The 23,793-nt window shown below is 44.1% G+C and overlaps 1 protein-coding gene across 2 annotated transcripts; it reads right to left on the reverse strand.

The window, feature by feature from the left end:
- Window positions 1-206: 206 nt before the first annotated feature.
- On the reverse strand, window positions 207-6,532 carry PIM3 (Pim-3 proto-oncogene, serine/threonine kinase). 2 transcript variants are annotated; one of them, XM_085654045.1, is made up of 6 exons: window positions 6,022-6,532; window positions 5,801-5,910; window positions 4,819-4,869; window positions 3,780-4,146; window positions 1,756-1,932; window positions 207-1,661 (listed from the first exon to the last, which is right to left on the reverse strand). In XM_085654045.1, exons 1-6 carry the CDS (start codon window positions 6,104-6,106, stop codon window positions 1,477-1,479), a joined length of 975 nt encoding a protein of 324 aa, XP_085510171.1. In that variant the 5' UTR covers window positions 6,107-6,532; the 3' UTR covers window positions 207-1,476. The 2 variants fall into 2 exon arrangements, with proteins under 2 accessions (XP_085510171.1, XP_085510170.1); XM_085654044.1 differs by having other exon boundaries at window positions 5,801-6,532.
- Between the last annotated feature and the right edge of the window lie 17,261 nt (window positions 6,533-23,793).

Genomic DNA, 23,793 nt, shown 5'->3' on the forward strand with positions numbered 1-23,793 from the left:
GGAAAGGCAGCTCTCTTTAACCAATCCAGCAACAGTCACCGACAAGACCAATTCTAGAACCATCCGTCTTAGATGAGATCTGCTTGGGTTCTGAGACGTAGTACACCACTCATTGAATGATCCCTTTAACGCAAAGAGCAGCAAGCTTCAGGCACCATTTAAAAGCAACAAAATGCTTCAATCCCAGCAAAATGGAGTTCAGTATAAACATTCTATACAAAAGTTTTATTGAAATACCTGTATAAAAAATATGATCCATACATTTTCACACAGTTAAACTGAAAAAAATTCAAGCTGCCTTGCGCAACTAGATCACAGAAAACAGCTATTAAAATAAATTAGGACTCGTTCGAGTCAATGCATGAAAAATGTACAATGTCAATAATTTAAAATCCTTCCAAACATTACTTACATTTCTGGTTGAAAAAAATAAAAGTCATACTGGTTAAAGGAAAAACGCGACTAACAAAAAAAAAAAAATCCAATTCCCTTAAATTAGACTTTGTACAACAATTTTAAAAACAAACTTGTAAAGAGCAGGAATACATTTTTACAAAAGTTAACAGGAACGCAGAAAACATGAGAAATGTCTTGAGCGGGGGACCAGCAGAGGAAAGGGATAGCACAGTGTTGGGTATTTCTAAACAAATAAATTAAAATAAATATATCTTTAAGATAAAACTGTGGGACCGGTCCAAATGTCGTAATAAATAAACTGTATAACCGAAGATAACCGAGTGTACATAAATACATTATACAGGTATGGGGAGAAAGTCAAAGTCCTCGGGTATTTGCATTGGTTGTGCATTGAACATGCTCACACATACTTAAGACTTGCGGGTTAACAGAAAGGAGAGAGTCAAGATGAAACAGGGGCTTTTGGGGCCCAGTGGTAGAGATGAAATGGAGGAGTGGCTGTTCCTGATAAAGCGGATATCCCTGTTCATACTTCTGTGCAGGCTATAGGAAGTATCTGAGCAGCAGAGAGTTGGGGGTGAACATGTCTCTTCAAGTATTCCATCACTGTTGGATGGGAAAACTTCCGTTAACCGAGCAGGTTCCAGTGCGTTATAGGCCTCGCTCGACAGCCAGTCCTATAACCAAAAGGGATCTTCTTTGGACATAGACAGCTCAAAAAAGAAAACGTCCCACTGAAGCAGCTTTCAAAAAAAGGCACTCAAAAGCAAATAAAATCTAGTCCGGGCTCTATGAGAGCAAAAAGGTTCATATTCAAGAGGTCACTGCTTTCTTAAATAAAAATAAGTCTATTTTGTCCAAGGAGCGGCCTGCAGCTTACAAACATCAACGCCGCCAAGAAGTCCCATCCGGAGCAGAACCAGAGAGGGGGTGTATACATCATACCCTCCCACAGATTCAACTACAGAATAATTAATGCATTGTCAATAAAGCCCCTCCCAAACATTGGCAGCAGCGCTGTGATGTGTCTGCAAGCACCTCCCCTCGGATGGGTGGGTTTCAGAGGCTCTCGCTGCTGGAACTTGTGCTAGATACATCAGTGTCTATGGTCCGGAGTCTCAGATCACAGTCCTCCGACTTAACGTCTGGCGATTTGCGCATCCATGCGTGGTCGAAAATCTGTTCCAGCGTTGGTCTGTCTGAAGGCCTCAGCGAAAGGCACCACTTGATCAGCTGTTGGCATTCTTTTGGGAGGAATAAAAGAGGGGAAATATTAAATCACTGCAAATAAATAGAAACAGCACACAAAGTAAAAAGGAAAACCATAGAAGAACAAACCTGGGGTAATTCTCCTTCTGAAGTAGACTCGCCCTCGTAAAATCTCGTCATCTTGTTCGAAAGGGATGTCTCCGCACACCATGTCGTACAGGAGGACGCCAAGAGACCAAACGGTAGCCGACCTCCCGTGATACCTGTGGTATTTAATCCATTCCGGTGGACTGTACACTCGCGTCCCTGAAAGACACAATAAAGAGATTATTAAACTAACACGTTTAAAATTAAAATAAATATAACAAATAGTTACAAACTGAAAACCATGAGCTAAAACAGTATATATGGCAAGGAAAAAGTAGGCTATGTTAGGACATTAACATAGCAACCGTACAAACACACATCCTTCAGATAAGGCTGAATGTTTACAAACACTGAGCTCGATGCCCACGTGGCACAGCACACCCAAAATAGACACAAAAGGAGCACTGGGGAGACAGCTGAGCCGCAGCCTTCACCACAAGTCCTATCCTCTCGAATTTCACGCTGAAGAACCAGACACCTCCTCCCCAGCTCAATAAGCTGCTGCTAAGTAACGAAGCGGCAGCGCGGTGGGGGCGGGGAGCCTTTTGTTAGTGGGCTTATTCAGAAGGAGGCGTGCCCGCCCTCCCCGTCGCACCCCATGCCCGCCCTCCCTCCCCATCGAGCTATTCGGATTTATTAGCCGACGACTACCGTCATGGCGGAGGGTGCGTAGATCACACTCAAACTACGTATACAGTGCATTTCCATTTTACAGGCCATGCAAGGGGGGGGGGGGGGGGGGGGGGGGGAGATTTCTAAAAAGTTTCGATTTAAGTATTTGTTTTTTTAACGGGGGGGGGGGGGGGGAAATAAGCGTAGCTAGTACCATTGTACCATTCCTGCCCGCTCTCCCACTGCCCGTCCCTTCTTCCCGCCTGCTGGCTTTGCCATCTGTACGCCCTCCCCTCCTGCGCCCCTTCCTTGGAAACAGAGCAGGCCCCGGCAGCTGACGTATGTGGTCACATGGCGAGCGTTGGGTTTCAAAACAAACAGATGCGAAGTGTTGGGGAGGCTCTTACCGCGGCCGACGGCAATTCCCTCCAAAATCTGCCCCACCCACAAAGAGTGGCGGCAAAAAAAAGCAACCGCACATCTGCAACCACAGCACCTCACAGAAACAAATCCCCGCACAGGTGAGGCGCTGTGCTGCAAAGTGCCGGACGTGAGGGGATTGCCAATCAACCATATCACAAACATTAAAGGCTCGGAGTGCAAATACCACTGGGCAACCTTGTGTGCACCTTGATGTCCCCGCAATGACAATGCAACATTTGCAATCACTACGAGAGTGAATAAACCCCAAGGGGTGATGAGCCGGGAAAGAATCATATGCACACCGAAATGTTTGCCACAGCTTTCAAAACACTAGGTCCTGGCGATCCACAAGAACATGCGTGCAAAGCAATCCGGGGGGAGGAGGGGTTCCCCGACAGCCACTAAGGAGGTACCTAAGCAACACGACAAACCAAAATACGACTGTTTCCCTAGACGGTATACAAAAGCACTCGTTGCCAGTAAACAACGTCGTTCACCTAGGCACATGGGTCAGCCCGACACACAAAACAAGCAGTAAAATTATCAACGCATTTTCAGTAGACAGTGTGTAGCATTTACAGTTCAAGAACGAGACAATCGGGCGGGCTAACAGACAAGGGCAGAACTGCGCATACAGCAGGTTCACCTACGTGTGAAAAAAAAAAATAGGACAACCTCGACTTAAATCATTGCGTGATTGCAAAGGGAACAGAAAGACAGCCTTTACAGGAGCGACAGCAAACAGTGCTATGGGCTAATGGCAAAGCACAGCAAAGATGGGGCACTGCCCGCATACCATGCGGACATAAATCACCGGTGCGAACAGTTCGACGTAGAGAAAAAAGGGCAAAAAACCCAACCCTCTATGGACAGGGAACATCAGGGTGTTGTCAGGTTTGCTAAATCACATGGCGAGATAAGGGTTCGCAGGCGGGCAGCAGGGACAGACAAGATGCGCGCAGCTCACGTACCATCGAAGTCCGTGTAGACGGTGTCCTTGAGCAAGGCCCCAGAGCCGAAGTCGATGAGCCGCAGCTCGCCCGTGCGCAGGTCGACTAGGAGGTTCTCGTCCTTGAGGTCGCGGTGCACCACCCCGCAGCTGTAACAGTGGCGGACGGCCTCCAGCACCTGGCGGAAAAAGGCCCGCGCCGCCTCCTCGTCCAGCGCACCCTTCTCCGTGATGAAGTCGAAGAGGTCCTTGACGGGCTCGGGCCGCTCCAGCACGAGCAGGAAGCCGTCGGTCCGCTCATACCAGTCCAGCAGCCGGATCACGCCTCGGAAGGCCGGCGAGCCCACCTTCTTCAGCAGGACCACCTCCAGGGGAACCATGGAGCCGTTCTGTGGAAAGGAAGAGCGATAAGAGCACTGATAAATATCAAATACCCACCCACACTCCAAGTCACCCTGCCCTGGCGGACCCGAACACCCAACCCTGAGGACGGACAGCAAGCCCTGCCATAGCCTAACCTTCCACTCACCCTCGGGATAGGTACTGCTAAAGATCAACCGCCCACACATGAGAAAGGACAAAGCATTAACAGGAGTAGGGATCATATGGGCATTCTAGAGGGGGTGGCCAGTGTGTAAAGCCAGGATGCGAAAGCATCCATCCACTGGTGGGCAACGCCCGCCATTACTAAGGGCGAACTACATTTTGGTAAAAGTAACTGCACTATGGATAGTGGACACCGACTTGGAGGCCCAGGTGATCTACAGGTGCAGGCTTAAAGGCATCCACCGCCCAAACAGGCGCGCCAACCGTGAAGAGAGATAGCTTTAAATTGACTGAGACCCCTAGAGGACGACTGGCCGGTAAAAGTGAATACATGTTGCCAGTGTTGCTGTACGGGAGGCTAAGGAAAACCAGAGCCCACAGGACCTGCAGAGATGCCCAGCCGCATAACCTCATAACTATTCATGAACCGAACCACGGGGAAATACCGCAGCCTAGGTACCGGCTCGTGGCTAGAGATCCCTGGGGAAATGGGTACTCGAGAAGGCTATACTTACTAGGGTTCCCCACTCGGTGACCCGTTCCTTGCAGACGTGCTTCACCGCAACCTGAAGACAAGAAGACAACATTAGAAGGATGACACATGAGCAGCAGGGGCTGATCGCTGCGCGGGACCTCGGACATGAGGGATACGGGGCGGTGAACGTTCCATAGCAAAAAGGTTTAGTGATGCTGGACAGGGAGAACTCAGAGCAACGCAGGGATCCCAGCCCCGGGGGTGCACAGATCGCAGACACCATGCTGCCTGGCAGGGTGGTTCAGTGATTCTGGGCACGGAGGACACAGGGCGGTGAAAGGCTCTGGCAAGAAGCAAGACTGTCTGGCGAGGATGGCAAGAGGGACCATACATGCCGGCACTGTGAAAATGGAAGAGGCAAATACTGCAACTGAAAGAGGGAGGCACGATGTAGCCATAAAGCTGCACTGAAATTTAACGGTGGTAAAATAAAACCTCATTTACAGAGGAGAGGTAACACTGCTGTGAGGTTGGACGGGCAGTGAAGATATTGCATCCTCGTGTCGGCGAGGGGTGGGTGAATCTCTGGGTAGGCAGGGAGCTGCGGAGATCTAGGCGATGCGGGGAAATGTTAGCTATAGAAGCACGACTGAGAAGGGGTGGGGGCGGCATGAGGCAGGACGCTGATGGGAATGACAGTGCTGCAGTGCGATCGCCGGGGGTGTGGTGAGTACTGCAGGGCACTGCATGGATCCGAAGCGGCACGGATCCAGGGCGGTTTAAGTCACGACTCTGGGTAGAAAAAAAAACCTGGATGTCTACATGGGGGGAAAAAAGCATAAGTGGTACTAGTTAGGATCCAGGGCTAGGTTAGACCTGTGCCGGGCAGTGTGTGTGTGTGGGGGGACAGGATGCTGCATGGAAGGGAGGTGTACAGATCCTATGCAAGGCGCCGGGGGTAGCCGTGGGAAGCCGGCGAGTGCCGATCCCACCAGTGAGCGCAGGCTTCCATTCGTCCTTACCGGCAGCCCGTCAGAAATCCTGCTGCCCGCGTAGACAGTGCCGAAGCCGCCGCTTCCCAGCACCGAGCCCACCTGGTAGACCTTCTCGAATGGCTCCTTGTCCAGCTTGGCTGCGGGAACAGAAGAGAGAGAAAGTGAGCCACGACGTCCAGGCAACGGAGGCGCTGAGATACAGAGGCCGGGCGGAGAGACCCCTTCCAGGAGCCGGCAGCCGTCCTTACCTGGCGGCAGGATCTTGGCGGGCAAGTGGTCTACGCTGCTAGGATTGCAGATGTGAGCCAGGGAACCAAACTTAGACAGTAACATGTTCCAGTAAAACCAAAACAATCCAGTGGCAAAAGGATCCTCGGGTCTTCGCGGTCCAAGCCCGCCGATGCCGCCCGCACAGTAATCCAAACAAAACTCCTCCCAGACCCGCGCCTCGATAGCACTGAGCGACGCCGTTCCCGTGCAGCCTCTTAACTTGCAATGTTTTGGTGGCGACGAGAGAACCCTTTGATATCCCTCCGCGACCAGCAGCTGAGGGGGATAGCGCCACGCCCCCTTCCTCCACCCACAGCAGATAACTCCTCCAGTCCCCAGGAAAACGGCTGTGGGTGGTGCCAAACCACGCGACTAGCTCTCCCCACACCTGAAACCGCGGGAAGCGCAGCCAAGAGCGGCGCCTACAGAAAAATAAACACTGGCACTACTTTACTACGAGCATGCTAGACGCGCAAGGTTCTCCAGTCTGAATTCGAGCCCGGCGTGTTACACACATTAAAGCGAATCTAAATGGGCGGTGGTCAAACTTACATATGCATCAGATGCCAACCTATCGGTGTCGATCGTCGGGACAATTGATGCCAGGGTCTCATCCAATGGGGCGGAAGGGCGGTTTGCATAACGCCTGGGCGGGAATCCCTGGACGCGCCTCCCCCCTAAGCAGCAGGCGACCGGGAAAGGTCAGCGGCTGAGAGCGCGAGACACTGCAGCACGCTCTGAGGGGAGGAGCGGGGCATCGGCCCTCCCTGCCAACGCATCACGAGGCGGTGCTGCATGCAGCCAGGACCTCGACGGCCTCCCGCCCTAAACCAGGATTGCTGTCAACGCTATCCAGGAGCCCGATCCCGCCTACCACAACAATAACACTAACACTGACATTTTACCGCATGACCCTGCGATACCGTACCGGGGATCCTTCAGTAATAATATATATGACTCCTTGCCTTTAATTACCACCACCATTTTCATTGAACAGTGCATTTCAGTATCAAAAATAGACACGATTCCCATTTTTACGCATTCCTAGCTATATGGCTTTCGATTAATTACCTGCAACTTGCCTTTATAAAGACGCATTTATTTCGTAACCATCAGAAAGTTGACCATTCTAGTTGTATTGTGCCTATAATTTATATTGTATAAGAAAATATTTTTTTACACGTCTGCAAAGGAGCGTGTTGTATAATGCCCGATTTCAAGGTGACTGGAAAAAAAAATCCTCTGATGAGGGAACCCAGGATTCCCCTTTCATGTGGGTTGTGCTTGTCGAATTTATAATATATGTTGGCGCATTCATCAAAGAGAGCCGCTCCTGCGTCGCACGCGCTTCTGTATTTTATTTCAGGGATGGGTGGAGGCTGCAAAACGAAGGTGGGGAAAGGACGCTTTTTAATTGTAATAATTTTTAATAATGAAGTACATATTTCGAAAATTATTTTTTTATAGCTTTTGCTTCCGCTCGGATCGTGTTGGAACGAACGTTCATGCCGTGCACTGGCTGCGCGGTTTAGCCCGGTGGAAGTCCTGCGAAGGCTGTAGTTGGCGGGCGTCCGTGCTTGTGTTTGGTTTCTCGGTGGCTAGCCGCCATCTTTTCTGTGCGGGTTTGTCAGGGAGACAGCGCATTGCCGCGAGTCGCCGAAGACGGCGCTGCAGACATAGGGAAGACACGGGGCTTCCCGCCTCGCCCCCACACTAAAGCTACGCACCACAGACTCTTTATTGCCCGTGCATGAATTACAAACGCGGAGCTCCGGTGAAATGGCGGTTTATAAGGCGAACGTTCTCCTCCCCTTGCTGGCTGCGCCGCTCGAAGTCTCTCATCTCTGCTTGAGTCAAAAAGAATAAAAAAAGCTGCGCAAGCGTTGGACGAGCCTACAAAACACCACCACACACTTGCATAACCCTTCAAATGCCTTTTTTTTATATAACCCTTCTACTAAAGATTGGTACGACCTTTCTATCCTAAAAGTATGCATCTAAAACATTGCCTTTTATTTCTGTTACATGTGCACCTATGCACGAAGTGATGAAAATTAGTCTATAATAGGAAGTAACACGACAGTAAAATGCTGTATGGTTCGATACACCTCCAACAAGCATTTGCAATGCAATAGGTCTCGCAGTTACGAGAGTTTCAGCTATTGGCATTGTAAATAACAATGCCTTTTATTTATGCTTTAAAAAAAAAGGCTTTATTATTTGTAATGTCAATAGCTCAAACTCGCGTAAATGCGAGACCTATTGCATTGCAAATTGCAAAAGACCTTACAACTCCGAGCCCCGCCCTGTGCGCATTCTGTGTGAATGTGTGTGCGCAAGTTGACCAGGTGTGTCTTTTGAATTTCATTGTCAGGCTGTACTTACGATCGAGAAGACATCAATGAGTTCTCCCCGTCTCGTTACTGTATTTAAATTCCTTAAATATTGTATAGATTAGGTGCCTGTGTAATAATATCCTCTTTTCAGCGCTCCAATATCTCGGTGGCTTTTTTTCTTGCCGCTTCGTTTTGTTTAAGAAAGGTCACAAAGAACATATGGCGCGACTGCTGGAATGCATATAAGTTTGAAAGAGACACTTAATAGCATCTGCTAGCATAGCTTGAAGCTAGCCACCAAATCCCGCGTCTCCTATGCAAAAAAAAAAAAAAAGAGGAACAGTAAAGTGTGAAAAAATCCCACACGTATGTTATAAGAAATAGCACATGGTAGTTGAAAAAGAGCGCTATCTTTTCAGGTAGTGGAAGATAATTGAAGTTTCGAATAAAAAAATGAATTCTGCAACAAAGTAAAACATCGAATTGAGGCCCAGAATGTGTAAAGCGAGCTTAAAGTTAGAGGAGATTCTGGAAAGCTGAGTCACAGAGAAGACATTTTGTAACTTGCAAGGCGTTATCACCAGCGCATGGAGGCTGACAAAGAGAGAAGCACGGATATGAAGGATTTGCCCCCATTTCCTAGCAAGAGAATGTCCTGCACCCTTTCGGCGCTGGTGCCAGTAAATGCACAAACTGCAAGTCCCGTCCGCTGTTTTTATGGCTGAGAGTGAAAAGGCTAGAAGTACAAATAGTTTAATTTATTGAAGAAAAAGACAGGCACACTTTAAAGCTTTTCAACAAGCAGGAAGGGGGTGGCAAATGGTGTGCACTTTCACGGCGGCTTTGATGTCCTCAGTGGCCGCGCGGCTCACTGAGGACATCAAAGCGGCCGTGAGTGAAAGTGATCACGCAGTGCTTTTCAGGCTGCCAAATGGTGCGCGCGCCCGGCGCACATGCACTGTATTTGGAGGCCTGAAAAGCACTCGTTTGCACTTCCAGATCCCCCTTTAACAAAAGCTCTCGCGAGAGCAGCGCTAAAGCGCTGTCTCAGGCGAGACCTAAAAACGGACACAGTATGGCCACAATCAAAAAGTGTGCTTTTGGGACATCTGGTGTGTGAGGTGAGGAGCTTGGCGAAGCTATTCCCAGAGAGATACACCAGGCTCCACACCCTTAAACTGCTTTCCTTTTGGTGCAGCGAAACACGGGGCTACAATAATTGTCTTAATTGCGCACGCCGCCATTCTTCACTAACGCTGGTGCATGACCTGAGTTCTGGTTTACAGGTTTTCATTTCAAATCGTGAATTTGGAGAACAAATAAAATGCTTCACAATTATCACTCGGAGGTCCAGCCACACAATTTGCTCCCTTGCCCATGCAGGTAGATGGACTGAGGATGCTCGAACGTAGCCCGGGTCGTCTGGTTGTTTGCTTCTTCTATCCAAGCGATCTTCCCGGGTCCCCTTCATTACCGAGCACTTCAACGGCTCAAGATACGCCATCTCCAGAAAGGCCTCAAGTATTGCGATCAGATTCCTCTCTCAGAGGAGGCAAGGTGGGAGATGTTGTGGTGGCTAGTGTTGCAGCGTGGAACATCAAATTCCCCCTTCGTCACAGACCAAATACCTCACTAGCAAATTCACTCAAATACATTCATTGGTGGGGCCCATAACACTAACACTCATACTTGATTGATCTGCTTCCCTAGAGAAATAAGCTTCCAAACGCTGACATGAAAGAAATATCTTTACCTAAACCTAAATGCGTTGACTACAACCTTGTGATATTCCCCTCATTAGGAGACGGATCATTTAGTTGTTTTGTAGTCTAGTGAAACCATTCAGCTATCTATACTCTACTCTTTATCCTAGTTTCTTTTCAAATAATCGACACAACACATTTGTCAATTAATCAAATATCATTTATCTAAGAAAATTGCAAATTGTTAGAAATCATCATTAGAACCACAGAACATCATATTCACCTAAGCTGGCTAATAGTCGTGGAAAAACTTTAATATTCATCAAAGTTAGGCCGCAATTCAGTCTCTCAAAGATTCAGGATAACAGCTGTCCAGCAGTGTCACCGTCCTCTCCGTCAGCATAATGTCAGGAAATGGAGTTCGTCAATGAAGAACGTTTTTTAGTTCATTTCCCTACCTACTTTTATAATGAAATTAATGTCAAAATGTATCAAGATTGGGGTTTTGGAAAGTTCTGATTGGTAGACTTGGGGTAATCCGTTAAAGTTCTCACATAGTCCGAAAAATGAAGTCATCGCACTTGCTGGTTCCGGTTTTAACCCCTTCAGTGCCCATGACGAGCTGGACTCGTCATGGGCCGCGGTTGCGCTGTGCCCATGACGAGTCCAGCTCGTCATAGACCCCGCCCGCTAATGCAACGGCCGGCACAGGGCGGGGAAAGGGGCGGGCACTGAAGGGGTTAAGACAGTTCTTTGTATTGTCGTTGGCGAAGTTCCCAGAGCGTCCTTGACTAGGACATCAGCTCCTGGGGTCAGGACTAGGCCATTGTTGCTGGCGGTGACGCATGCACACTTCACCCAAAACCTCGTGTTGTCAGGAGCAGTCACGTTCAACGTCTCGTTCAGCCATTTTGAGTTAGGCCGAAATGGTCAATTTAAGCAAAACAAACACAAAAACGTAATTAAAACATGGAAATTGCTAATAAAATGTTAATCCCTCACTAATACCCTTATGTGTATGTAATTATCTAGCAGAATAGCAACATCCAAAGCGTTTATACTCACTCAATGATACGCAACTTACAATTACATCACAAAAGCAATATATATCATGCAATATTCTACTTTCCAACTATTAGTATGCGTACATATGTTAGTTTACAATTAGTTTAGCCATGCAAAGTACAATTCCCACGTGTAATTCTTTGTTAATATAATTGGTAAGTCTTTCACTGCAAACAAGTTAATACGATTACTATTAGTTGATTATTCAGATTAATATAAACATGCAGAATGGGGGGGTATACAACATTTTGTACTACCCGCTCCAGCAATCCCCCCCTTTGGTGATTATATCACCACACCAACAAAAAATGTTGTATCCCCTTTTATCAAATTTCAAATTGATTTCTTGTTTCATTCATATTTCAGTTTCCCCTGTTACTTCTCTTTTTGCTGTTTTATAATACTCTCCTTGATTTCTTCTAATTCTATTTCCTCAAATTCTCTTTCTTGTTTCTTATCTGTTCTCCTTAAGATTTCTCTTTTTAATCTTTTCTGATTTTTATCTTTTCTACGACAAATACATCCTAATCTAATTATTAATACTAAGAAAATCACACATGTTAATGGAAATAATATTTTACCTAAAAATGTACTACCTAAACTTACTACAAAATCTTTAATAGCTGATATTTTCTTTCCAATCTTCTCCCAAACACCTTCAACCTCCAGTGGTGCAATTTCGTCATGCAATTCTGTAATATTTTTAACATAAATTTTCAAATCTCTACTTTCATCAGGAATGTAAGTACAACAATGTTGAACTTTCAGCATTCCACAGACTCCACCCTCTTTTGCCAATAAAATATCAAGGGCAAGTCGATTTTGCATTACCAAAGTGCGCATGGCAACCATTTCAGTATTTACCAATAAGAATCCTCCAGCGGTGCTTGTGGACAAGCGATCCACTACTGTTGAAAGTCTTCTAATTTTGTTTGCATTCAGAGATATTCCCACTGCGGGTATCAGTGCTCCAAAAATGTCACCCATAATTTCTGTCCAAGATTTTCTCTTACTACGTGCTAAATAACTACCTAAACTATTTACACCATCTTCTCCTCTATCCATATGAAAAATCTTTGGAAAAACCAGGCCAACATAACATGTGCCATACCACTGGTCTGGCAAACGATAATATGCCCTGTTCCCACAAATAAAACACAGTCCTGGAAAGACTGGATCTTTTCCACCTTTAAATCCCCATCCTCCCATGATTCGGTATGTATCATGGCACTCACTATTCCCTACAAAATAATTATCACACGCTGTTTGATTCCTTCTTATACACAATTTCCCTTTCTGAGGCCAATCTAAAGCCATAGTTGGACTCGTTTCCCCTTTCAAGTGTTTCTCCATTTCTACATCCCAAACTGTTTCCTCGACTTTCCCTTCTGAAGCCTTTCTTTGCATTTTCAACCTCCTTTCTTCAACCATATCTAAAAATGTCTTCTCCTCTTTCTTTAAACTGCAAGTCAAGTTATTTCTAAAAATATATTCTAATGTTAGTTCCTTAGTCTCTAAGAAAAATTCACCTAATACCTTTGCAGGTTTTACCTTGTTTAGTTTGTTAATTGACGGTACTCGTGAAAATATAGTATCTACATCTGAAAAATAATACTCTAATTTACCTGTTTGATCAAATAAACTAGCTATTGCACTACATGTTATTCCATATGTTACTGGAAGGTGATGATAAGTCACTCCTTCAGATACAGATGCAGGTAAATGCATACATACGTAGCAATCCCTTACGTCCATTGTTTTTACATATTCATACAACAATTATGAAAACACATTATTAGAAAAATCTGTTATAGACCTATCTTTATGCAAATAATTTTTATCTATTCTAGTCGGAACTACCTTTTGAATCATCCCTATATTAGTTATGTTATCACTATGTCCTTCTAATGTATCTATAGTAACTTTAAATGAAATTAGTAGAGCAAGTATGCTCCAAAGAAGCATTAATAATCCTGTACAACAACGACACATTTTACACCATCTTCTAAAGAAGGTACATCTACCTTTGCTACTATCTATGTTTGCCATCTTAGCTAAAATGGGCCGTGTCTTTTGACTTAGCCTCTTCTACTTCACAACTAGTTTTCTAACCCAAGGCTCTAAGCACCTACGTGGTTCTACCAGTTTTTGCCTTTTTCAGTATTTTATTGTCTTTCCATCAGTAATTTTTCGTGTCTCATTCAGTTTGGCATCTCATCATCTTTCACTTTTCCTTCGTTTTCGGTATACAGAATTTCCTGAACATCTGCTTCTTCTCCAATATCGGATAAGATAACTCTCAGGATTTCCAATTCTTCTTCTTCCTCAACCACTTCCGGTACAACCACCTCTGGATTTCCTTGGCTATCCGCCTCTTCTTTTACTTCAGGCAGAGCCATATATGTCCATTCCGGTGATTTATACTTCTGGTTAGGTTTCCTTGTTCTTTTGCTTTCTTTAACCACAATTGTTTCTTCTTCCTTTGATTTCTCTTGACTCGTCACTTCATTCACCTGTTCAGCCCTTGGCGAATTTACGCGTGTCAGTCTATATCTCAATCTTTTTATTTTATTTGGCCAAACATCGTCTTTTGCTGCTCTTTTCAATTTACTCCCTTTATCATTCTTTTCAGTCCTCCAAGCTCTCTTTCTCAGAACTCGGCCTTCTGGTATTTCATCTTCGCTTTCCTCTGACTCTGTTTCAACTTGCTTTTTACTCTCAACAGTTTCTTTTTCCACCACATATTTTGTTTTCCCTACTTCTGTCCCTCCTCGAATCTCCGGCACGTAATCTTCCTGCTGACTACTTGTCCCTGCTTCTAACTGGATGTTGGAGTTCCCTACACCTCCTCGGGGGTCTTCCGCAATAATCTTTCCCTCTCTCTCTGTATCTGGCACCTGTTCATCTAAGTGTGTTATTTCAGGTGGAATTTCTCTTAATCTTTCATCTGGCACTTCTTCCTCATGAATCTCTTTTATCGTCTCTCCACTGTCCTTTTCTTTGTTCTTCCCTTGTTCTTTCCTGGAAGAGTTTGCTCTTTGTTCTGTCTCTGAGTCCGAACTGGTATCAGAAATCTGTAACCTTCTCCTCAGGGAATTACTTCTGGGGACCAAAGTTAAACTCGGCTCTGTTTCCCCCCTTTCTGCGTTTTCTTTGTCTTTTGGCTCTCCGTCATCCGACTCAGTACTGGATTCTGATTCGTCAAAATACTCCTTTTCTTTGCTGTCGACTGGATTTGGAATTCGCAAAGTATGGCTTGCATGGATCCAGTTCTTCAATCCAGCACACTTCACAGCTGTCGTTGTAGTCAAGATGACTTGTCTTGGTTTTCCCCACCTGGGAACCAAACAGTTTCTTCTTCTGTGTACTTTTATCCTTACCCAGTCCCCTGGGCTTAGATCATGGGCTTGCTTCTTTTCAAGAGTGGTGGCATCCGCTCCAACCTGATGAAACACAGAATGAACTGCGTCAGCCAGGCTTTTACAGTATTCCAACACCATGTCATCAGTTATAGTCATCAGCTTGTTGACTGGTATAAAAACATGACGCATGGCTCGTCCCATGAGGATTTCATGTGGACTCAAACCTGTAGTTCTGTCTGGAATTGATCTAATAGTCATGAGTACTAGAGGCAAAACATCGGGCCATTTCATACCTGTGGCTAAACACATTTTCCCAATTCTGTTTTTGATAGTACCATTCATTTGTTCTACTACACCAGAAGCCTCTGGTCGATAGGCACAATGCAGTTTTTGTCGTACATTCAATGCTTCACATATCAGTTTTATGATCTCATTATGGAAATGTCCTCCTCTGTCTGATTCAATAGTCACTGGGAACCCAAATCTAGGGATAAATCCCCTCAAAAGTAATTTTGCCACTGTCATTCCATCATTTCTTCTTGTTGGGAACGCCTCTACCCACCTGGAAAATAGACATATCATGACCAAAACCTACCTCAACCTGTTACAGGGAGGCATTTCAATGAAATCCACTTGCATTTTGGTAAAAGGCCCTCCTTCTCGACCTATTGTTCCTAGACTCACTACTGTCTTTCTTCCTGGATTGTATTGCTGACAAATTAGACATCTCTGACAAAGACCTTCTGCTACAAGTCTGAATTTTGCATTATACCAAGTTTGTTTAAAAGACCTAATCATGGTGTCTCCCCCTATATGTCCCTGCTCATGATACATCTGTGCCATGGCAGACATCATGCTATCAGGCATAACTGGTCTTCCATCTCGATAGACCCACACATGATCCTTCTCTCTTGGTGCACATCCTGCTTTTACCCACTGTTTTATTTCATCCTCTCCTGCTTCTTCCTGCAATTGTCTTACTTCTTCCCATGTCCCCACAGTGTTAGTAAACATTGGGAAATAAGAAATCAACTCCTTTTCCTTTGCCCGATTGATTGAATTCTGATTTCGTGCACAGTATTGCGCCATGTCATTTGCGAATTTATTACCAGTGGCAATGTAATCACCACTGCGACTATGGGCAGCACATTTTACCACAGCTAATTGTCTAGGCAGCTGTATCGCCTCAAGCAACTTTCCAACCACTTTAGCATTCTTAATGGGAGTTCCACTCGAGGTTAGGAAATCTCTCTGCAGCCATATTTGGCCAAAGTCGTGGACTACCTCATAGCCGTACTGGCTATCAGTGATCACAGTCACTCTCACACTTTTCCCAATCTTGCATGCTCTTGTCAAGGCAACAAGTTCAGCTACTTGGGCCAATGTTACCCCTTTCAAATAGGATGCTTCCATCACTGCTGTAACTGTACATACCGCATATGCTGCACTCAGCACTCCATCATCAGTCCTCAAACAAGATCCATCAACGAACATGACATAATCACTTTCTGGTAAGGGTTCATCTTTTATGTCAGGTCGTAGTTTTGTACAAAAATCAAGTACATCCAAACAGTCATGAGCTGCTTCATCTTTTACTTCCACATTCTCAGCATCTGGCAACAGTGTTGAAGGATTCACATTCACACATCTCACAAGACTCACATTTGTTGCACCCAATATGACCTTTTCATACTTAGTCAGCCGACTGTGCGTCATATACTGAGTACGACTCCTTGTTAAAAGGATCGTCACATCATGGGGTACAAACACTTTCACAGGATATCCCATCACAATTCCCTCACTCTGTTCCAAACTTCAACATTTAGCAGCTACTGCTTTCAAACACCCAGGAAGGGTTACAGCTACTGGGCCCAACATGGATGAAAAATATGCAATTGGTTTCCTCAGTTTTCCATGCTTCTGTACTAGAACAGAGAGTGCACATCCATTTCTCTCACTGCAATACAACTCAAATTCCTTCACACAATCCTTCTCTCAATCTTTTGAATGCTGTCAATTCCTCTTTGTTCAAATCAATTGGATCTCTCACATCACTTCTTGTCAATCGTACCAAAGGTTTTGCAAGCAATGAGAAATTGCTAATCCACTGACGACAATATCCAACCATTCCCAGAAACATTCTCACTCCTCTTTGGGTCATCGGTGGACTCATTCTCTTTATGATCCTGATTCTGTCTATGGTTATTCTTCTCAGTCCTTTTTCAATGTTATGTCCTAGATATTGTACTTCCTTCTTACAAAATTGTAATTTCGATGGTGACACTTTTAGTCCTTCATCTGCCAAGTGATTCAGCAAGGCTATTGTGTCTACCTCACAAGCTTCACGAGTTTTCGATGCCACAAGCAGGTCATCGATGTACTGAACTAATACAGAATTTTCAGGCATTTCTAGACTTTCCAAAGACTTCTTCAATAGCTGATTACATTTTGATGGGCTTTCTGTATACCCCTGTGGCATTCGGCACCATGCCAAAATACGCTCACCGAAACGAAATGCAAAAATTTGCTGACTGTCATGATGCAAAGGGATGGAAAAGAAAGCATGGCACAGATCAATCACTGTATACCATTCTGCGTCATGAGGGATCTGATATAAAATCACAGATGGATTCGGTACAACAGGACAACATGGTACAACAATCTTGTTTATCTTTCTCAGATCTTGCACTAGCCTGAACTTCCCACTGGGCTTTTTCAATCCCATTATGGGTGAAGTACATGGGCTACTCATTATTTCTCTCAAGCGTCCTTGTTTTATCATTTTCTCAATCACAGGAGTAACTCCTTCAATTATTTCAGGTGTCAATTTATATTGTGGGACATTTGGGTAACTTACTCCTTCTTTTACAGTTATTTTTACTGGGTCCACATTTCCCATCAATCCTACGTCTTCTCCTGTGAAATCCCACACTTCTGCTTTAACAGATTGCTTTAATTCTTTTGGTAATTCGTCAGGGTTAAATACAGCATAGGTTCCTGTAACCTCTTTCTCCCTGTTTGCTATTGTCATTTTAAACTGCACATCATCATCTGGTGTTTCAAAAGCTATTCCATCTGGAGTACAAAATATAGTGCAGTTCATCTTGCACAATAAATCTCTACCTAACAAATTCACAGGACTGGTGTCGCACACGACAAACTGGTGCATTTCAGAGAATTTCCCTATACTAACTTTCACTGGTTCTGTAAGGTAAGTTTTAATCTGTCTGTTGGATATACCAACTACTTGGATCATTTCATCCGAGAGAGGAAGATTCTTGACATCAGCTTATCTAACAGTTGATCGAGTAGCACCAGTATCAACTAGGAAAGTAATATTTTCATTATTAACTTTTCCATCTACAAATGGGCCTGTCTGGTCTACTTCTAGAGTTGCGCCAAGCACGCACTCTTCTTCCTCCCTTCGGCACCGTCAATAACCCTCTTCTGAATCGCTTTCATCGCGTTGCAGCCAATACTGCAAAGCAGCGCTAGCGCGTGGCGGCTTATTTACCTGTTCTTCGTTGTAGAATCCATTCTCTTTACTATACTTCTGGCAATTTTTGTTCTGTGGAAAAGGTGGTTTTGGCACCTGATTCTGTTGTGTTACAACCTGCTGTTGTCATTGCTGTTGACCACTCACCTCATTCTGCACCTGTGGATTCAATGATGCATTTTCATCGTTAGTACTCGGAGGAAATTTACACTCGGATTTCCAATGCCCTTTCCTACCGCAATTATGACACGGAAATTTCTTTTTAGCTTCCTCAATATTTCCTTTACCTTTCCCAGGATTAAATTTTGGTCTTGACCCTGCTTGCTCTGCTAATTGAGCTTCCTGTCTCTCTGCTACCTTTACTTGTGCCCACATAGCCTTCTCTTTCAATTTTCGCTGTTTTGCTTCTATTCCATCACTGAAATATTTAGCATGTCTCAATACTTCGTTTATTTTCCTATTTTGCCAGACTACGGTATGTTGTTTTATCATCTCACTAATTTCTGGACGAAGACCATATACAAATCTGTATACAAAATGACTCAACTCCTTTTCACTTAGATTTTCATCTCCACTGAATTGTTTAAAGGCTAAAATTAACCTCTCATAATAGGCATGTACTGACTCTTTGCTTTCCTGATGTGTTCTCTCAATTTTTACCCAATCTGTCTCTTTAGGAGGTACTTTGTTTTAAAAAAAATGCCATAACCTGTTCATATTTCTTCATTACCTCGGGGTCTGGAGTCCCTGTTTTTGGATCCCTTGGGTATTCCTGTGTCGGCCAGTCTATCATGATTTTGCGCTCTGTCCATAGATCTGCTGGTACTATTATGTCAAACAAGCTATTTAGATCAATCCACAATACTTTGGATAATTTTACAAATCTATCCACCTGTCTATACCACTCAACGGGGTTTTCACGTAGTCGAGGGAAGTCATTCGTAAATGACAAAATATCCTGTCTAGTCCATGGGACATGTACATATCCTCCTCCTGGAATCTCTCTCATAGGGCATTCTGTCACAACCTTCTCTTTCTCTCTCACAGGGAAAGCTGAAAAAGTTTTGTCTGAAACTTCATCTTGTTTACGATACCATCTACTTTTCCATTTGTCCACATCTCCCCATTTTCTCAACAAAATAATTATCTCTTTAATCTGACCTATTCGTCCTGTGGTATTCATATTTTCAATGTCTTTTTCAGTGAAATCTACTCGATAGGGTTTCTGTAGTGCTTTTACCTTTTCAATATCAATACCCATTTCATTTGCCACTTCTTCTAATCTTTCATGGAGACTTTTTGCTCTCCATGTTACGCTTTTACACACAAATAACAACTCCTCATCTTGGTAAGTTTTTAACTTTTCCGTAGGGATAGTTCCCACTATTAATTATTCCATTACCATTCGTAGTTTGGCCACATCTATTGACTGCAATTCTGTGTCTTTCTTCTGCAAGCTTCTCAACCATTCACTCAATTCCTCTGTAGATGGTCCTACTGGCTTCTCTACATTTCCTTGTCCAAAATCTTTTTGTGTTTGTGATATTGACTCGACTATCATCATACTCTTTTCTGCACAGTTTTGACCTACAAACGGGTTATTTGAAAAATTCAGTTCAATCATACTCATTGTCTGTCTCCATGGATTCTCATTCTGACTCATTCTTGGTTGTTCAACCGGTTTACTACTTTTATAAGGGACCGTCAAACAATGTTCGCTATCTTTCTGTTTATCAAAAATAGGCATTACTGGACCTATTGTTACTGTAACTGTTACAGCTTCCAGATTCTTAGTTAATTCTCGTATTTTCTCTGTCAATTATAGGGTCGTTTTAGCTAGTTCTGCTGAATTTTCCTCATTTATTTTACCTCCAGACTTCTTCTCTACCTCTCTAATGGAATTGTTTCTTCCCAAATCTTGGCACTCTGGTTCCGATTTTATGATTCATACTGTTTCTTTCATTGGGGCACTTGGAGTTAATATTTCTGGTTCTGGTCGATATGGAGGTGGATTTTTGTAAAACATGTCATCAAGAACATCATCCTCTGATTCACTCATCCCATAACCTCTCGATTCCACATTATGTCTCTTTTCTACACACTTTCTTCCTTCATTCTCTCCTGCAATTCTTACGGGAAACAAACCCTCAGTCATACTCGCATTTCGCCACCTTCTCATTCGATCATAATGCGTCTCATGTCCGTATGACCTACCAAACATGTACCTATATCCTCTACCATTTCTCTGTCTTTCTCGATCAAGCATCTCATCTTCCCACTCCGTCAATGCTTCGAATTGGGTCGGTCTAGGTCTTGGTTCTAAATTTATCATTTTCTCTTTCAAATTTCTCAAAACTGCCAGATTAAATGAACTATGTTCTGGAAAAGCCAACACTCCATCCTTTTCGGTATACTTGACCCAATTATCTAACCAAATACAAGTGTGATATACATATTTCGCAACCATAAAGGATGCAGGGGTTTTCGGTGGAGGAAGTAACTGTCCTTCCCTTGTTACAATCGGTCTGTCCTTTTTAAACCACTTTTTAATTCTACCAAACCAAGACTTTTTCTCCTTCTCTGGTGGATCGTAATACATTTTCCTTTCTTTTCGTGTATCACTAGTCTCTCCTTACAACTGTACCGCTATTCTGTCCAATCGTAGCGCGACTCACACTAACGCACCAATACGGAGTGTCTACGTCACCCTGTACTTCTCCACTTCTAGCGCGGCGCACACTAACGCACCAATCCGGAGTGTTTTACGTTTCTGTCCAATCCCAGCGTGGTCGTTCTGATGTCAGCAGCCGCTGCGGCAGCTCCTGCTCCTGTCTACCCCGCCTTCACAAAATCCACTCTGTAAGTTTTGTTTCGAAATTTACAATTCTGTTAGTAACTACTTTAAAACACCACCATTGTCTGCTTCGCTGACCAAGGAATAGCAACAGACCTTTCTCACGAGAATTCCGTCTTTCCCGAGAGCAGCGCTTACCTCTGCCCTACTACGGAATTGTTACTTCCGTTGATAAAGTAGCACATCCCTCTACCTTACCGTTCTAACAAGCATTAGCTAACCGTTTCTCCAGAATTAAGACACATAGTTGGAGACCCAATGCTACTGAGAAATAAAACTAGAGTTTCACAATTATCCCGAATGCCTTCACATTCACGCACTTCCACACGGGAAAAATGTAGTACATTCACACAGAATCCTGTCTTTCCCGAGAACAGTGAACAGTCTGTCCTACTACAGAATTATTACATACGTTAACAAAGCAGAGCTTCCCTCTACTTTGTACTTCTAGCAAGCTCAGAGAACACCTGTTACCTTTCCAGTGATAAGCGTTATCGGAATGCCATTTGGACTCCTGATACCTAAGACCAAAATTTCACAGGGAACCTTCGCTATCATACACACTTCTCTCACACAGAAAATGTCTCTAATGGCAACATACGGCGATGTCACCGAATCGAACCCAGACAATGCGTCATGCAACTTCAATCGTTACACGTTTCTCCCTGTGTGCCTACAGGGCAACAACAATTCCGTCTTTCCCGAGAGCAGCGCTTACCTCTACTCTACTACGGAACCGTTACAAACTTCCGACTTCCTACATCCCAGAAGCCGTGCAAACAACATAGAACTCAACGCGACTCAACATAGAGTGTTAATACAAAAATCAATATTAATCAATAACCAATAATCAATAAGCAATTTACTAGCTATAATCACTAAACCAAAACAATAACAACCATCCTCTGCTACCAGAAAAACTGTTGCAGCATGGAACATAAAATTCCCCCTTCGTCACAGACCAAATACCTCAATAGCAAATTCACTCAAATACATTAATTGGTAGGGCCCATAACACTAACACTCATACTTCATTGATCTGCTTCCCTAGAGGAATAAGCTTCCAAGCACTGACATGAAAGGAATAGCTTTACCTAACCCTAAATGCGTTGACTACAACCTTGTGATATTCCCCTCATTAGGAGACAGATCATTTAGTTGTTTTTTAGTTTAGTGGAACTATTCAGCTATCTATACTCTACTCTTTATCCTAGTTTCTTTTCAAATTATCGGCACAACACATTTGTCAATTAATCGAATATTATTTATCTAAGAAAATTGCAACTTGTTAGAAATCATCATTAGAACCGCAGAACATCATATTTACCTAAGCTGGCTAATAGTCGTCCTCTAAGTCAGTCAAGTCTTGGAAAAACTTTAATATTCATCAAAGTTAGGCCGCAATTCAGTCTCTCAAAGATTCAGGATAACAGCTGTCCAGCAATGTCACCGTTCTCTCCATCAGCATAACGTCAGGAAATCGAGTTTGTCAAGGAAGAGCGTTTTTTAGTTCATTTCCCTACCTACTTTTATAATGAAATTAATGTCAAAATGTATCAAGATTGGGGTTTTGGAAAGTTCTGATTGGTAGACTTGGGGTCATCCGGTAAAGTTCTCACGTAGTCCGCAAAATGAAGTCATCGCACTTGCTGGTTCCAGTTTTAAGACAGTCCTTTGTATTGTCGTTGGCGAAGCTCCCAGAGCGTCCTTGACTAGAACATCAGCTCCTGGGGTCAGGACTAGGCCATTGTTGCTGGCGGTGACGCATGCGCACTTCACCCAGAACCTCGTGTTGTCAGGAGCAGTCACATTCAACGTCCCGTTCAGCCACTTTGAGTTAGGCCGAAATGGTCAACTTAAGCAAAACAAACACAAAAACGTAATTAAAACATGGAAATGGCTAATAAAATGTTAATCCCTCACTAATACCCTTATGTGTATGTAATTATCTAGCAGAATAGCAACATCCAAAGCGTTTATACTCACTCAATGATACGCAACTTACAATTACATCACAAAAGCAACATATATCATGCAATATTCTACTTTTCTACGATTAGTATGCGTACATATGTTAGTTTACAATTAGTTTAGCCATGCAAAGTGCAATTCCCACGTGTAATTCTTTGTTAATATAATTGGTAAGTCTTTCACTGCAAACAAGTTAATAAGATTACTATTAGTTGATTATTCAGATTAATATAAACATGCAGAATGGGGGGGTATACAACATTTTTTACTACCCGCTCCATCACTTGTCAACTCCTCATGCCCAATCAGAAGATCAGATCGATCAAGAGAGAGTTGAGGTTGATTTTGAACAAGCAGACTGTGTCCTTGAGATCTGTAGCCCGGGTCGTCGGGTTGTTAGCTTCTTCTATCCAAGCGATCTTCCCGGTCCCCTTCATTACCGAGCACTTCAACGGCTCAAGATACGCCATCTCCAGAAAGGCCTCAAGTATTCCGATCAGATTCCTCTCTCAGAGGAGGCAAGGTGGGAGATGTTGTGGTGGCTAGAACATATGGAGTCGTGGAACGGTCGAGCCCTATTCGGCACCACCCGAAGGTGGTGATCGAATCTGATGCCAGTCGATGGGGTTGGGGAGCCTGGTGCAGTCAAGTGTCCGCTGGTCTCCGGAGGAATTAGATCTCCACATCAATTACCTGGAGCTTCTGACGGGCTCCTTTGCGATTCGGTGCCTCTCACCCAGTCAGACAAATTGTTGCATCCTTCTCCGCATGGACAACGTGTCGGCGGTTCGTTATGTCAACAAGTTGGACGGGACCCCGTCCCGACTTCTAGCGGAGATTGCCAAAGACTTTTGGCACTTTTGCCTTCAGAACAAGCTGCTTGTAGTGGCGGAGTACCTTCCAGGGTGCAGCAACCAGGTTGACGATTGGAATTCCCGACATCTCCGGGATTTCAGCGATTGG

Source organism: Triturus cristatus, chromosome 4_1, assembly GCF_964204655.1.
Source record: "Triturus cristatus chromosome 4_1, aTriCri1.1, whole genome shotgun sequence".
Taxonomy (NCBI): Eukaryota; Metazoa; Chordata; class Amphibia; order Caudata; family Salamandridae; genus Triturus; species Triturus cristatus.

Coding starts and splice junctions, on each gene's coding strand:
- PIM3 (XM_085654044.1), bottom strand. CDS start 6,106: ATGTTACTGTCTAAGTTTGGTTCCCTGGCTCACATCTGCAATCCTAGC. Junction 4,870..5,800: donor GGATTTCTGACGGGCTGCCG/GTAAGGACGAAT, acceptor TCTTGTCTTCAG/GTTGCGGTGAAGCACGTCTG. Junction 1,662..1,755: donor CAGAAGGAGAATTACCCCAG/GTTTGTTCTTCT, acceptor TCCTCCCAAAAG/AATGCCAACAGCTGATCAAG.